Raw genomic sequence first — 233 nt, 5'->3', positions numbered from 1 at the left:
CAGCCCCTGCCCCAGGTACCACCCCCCCCTCCCCGGCACCCAAAGGATACTGAAGATGATGCCCCCGAAGCAGGCAGAGAAGGCCATGCGGGGATAGCCCTGCCGTGTTTTTTTTTGGAGGGAGAAGGGGGTCCGTGGGGGATGCCAGGAGGATGGGATGCCAGGGTGGGGGTTCCCTGGGGCGCAGCAGAGCCCTTACCCCCGATGCTGTTGCCCCATGCCAGCAGTGTCAG

General features: G+C 65.2%; 1 protein-coding gene across 1 annotated transcript in view; it reads right to left on the bottom strand.

Annotated features, from left to right (window-relative positions):
• The window catches only part of SLC8B1 (solute carrier family 8 (sodium/lithium/calcium exchanger), member B1), a gene marked incomplete at its 5' end in the record, with an annotated part of 1877 nt that overhangs the window by 741 nt on the left and 903 nt on the right, over positions 1-233 (bottom strand). The window contains 2 exon segments of the mRNA XM_010088177.1: positions 20-106; positions 160-233. The exon segment at positions 160-233 is cut by the window's right edge and continues 36 nt beyond it. Coding sequence (XP_010086479.1) covers positions 20-106; positions 160-233 — 161 coding nt within the window.

This window comes from Pterocles gutturalis, unplaced genomic scaffold (assembly GCF_000699245.1).
Source record: "Pterocles gutturalis isolate BGI_N339 unplaced genomic scaffold, ASM69924v1 scaffold3037, whole genome shotgun sequence".
NCBI classification, from domain to species: Eukaryota; Metazoa; Chordata; class Aves; order Pterocliformes; family Pteroclidae; genus Pterocles; species Pterocles gutturalis.
Note: the sequence above shows the minus strand (reverse complement) of the source record. Positions and strands in the feature narration are given on the sequence as shown.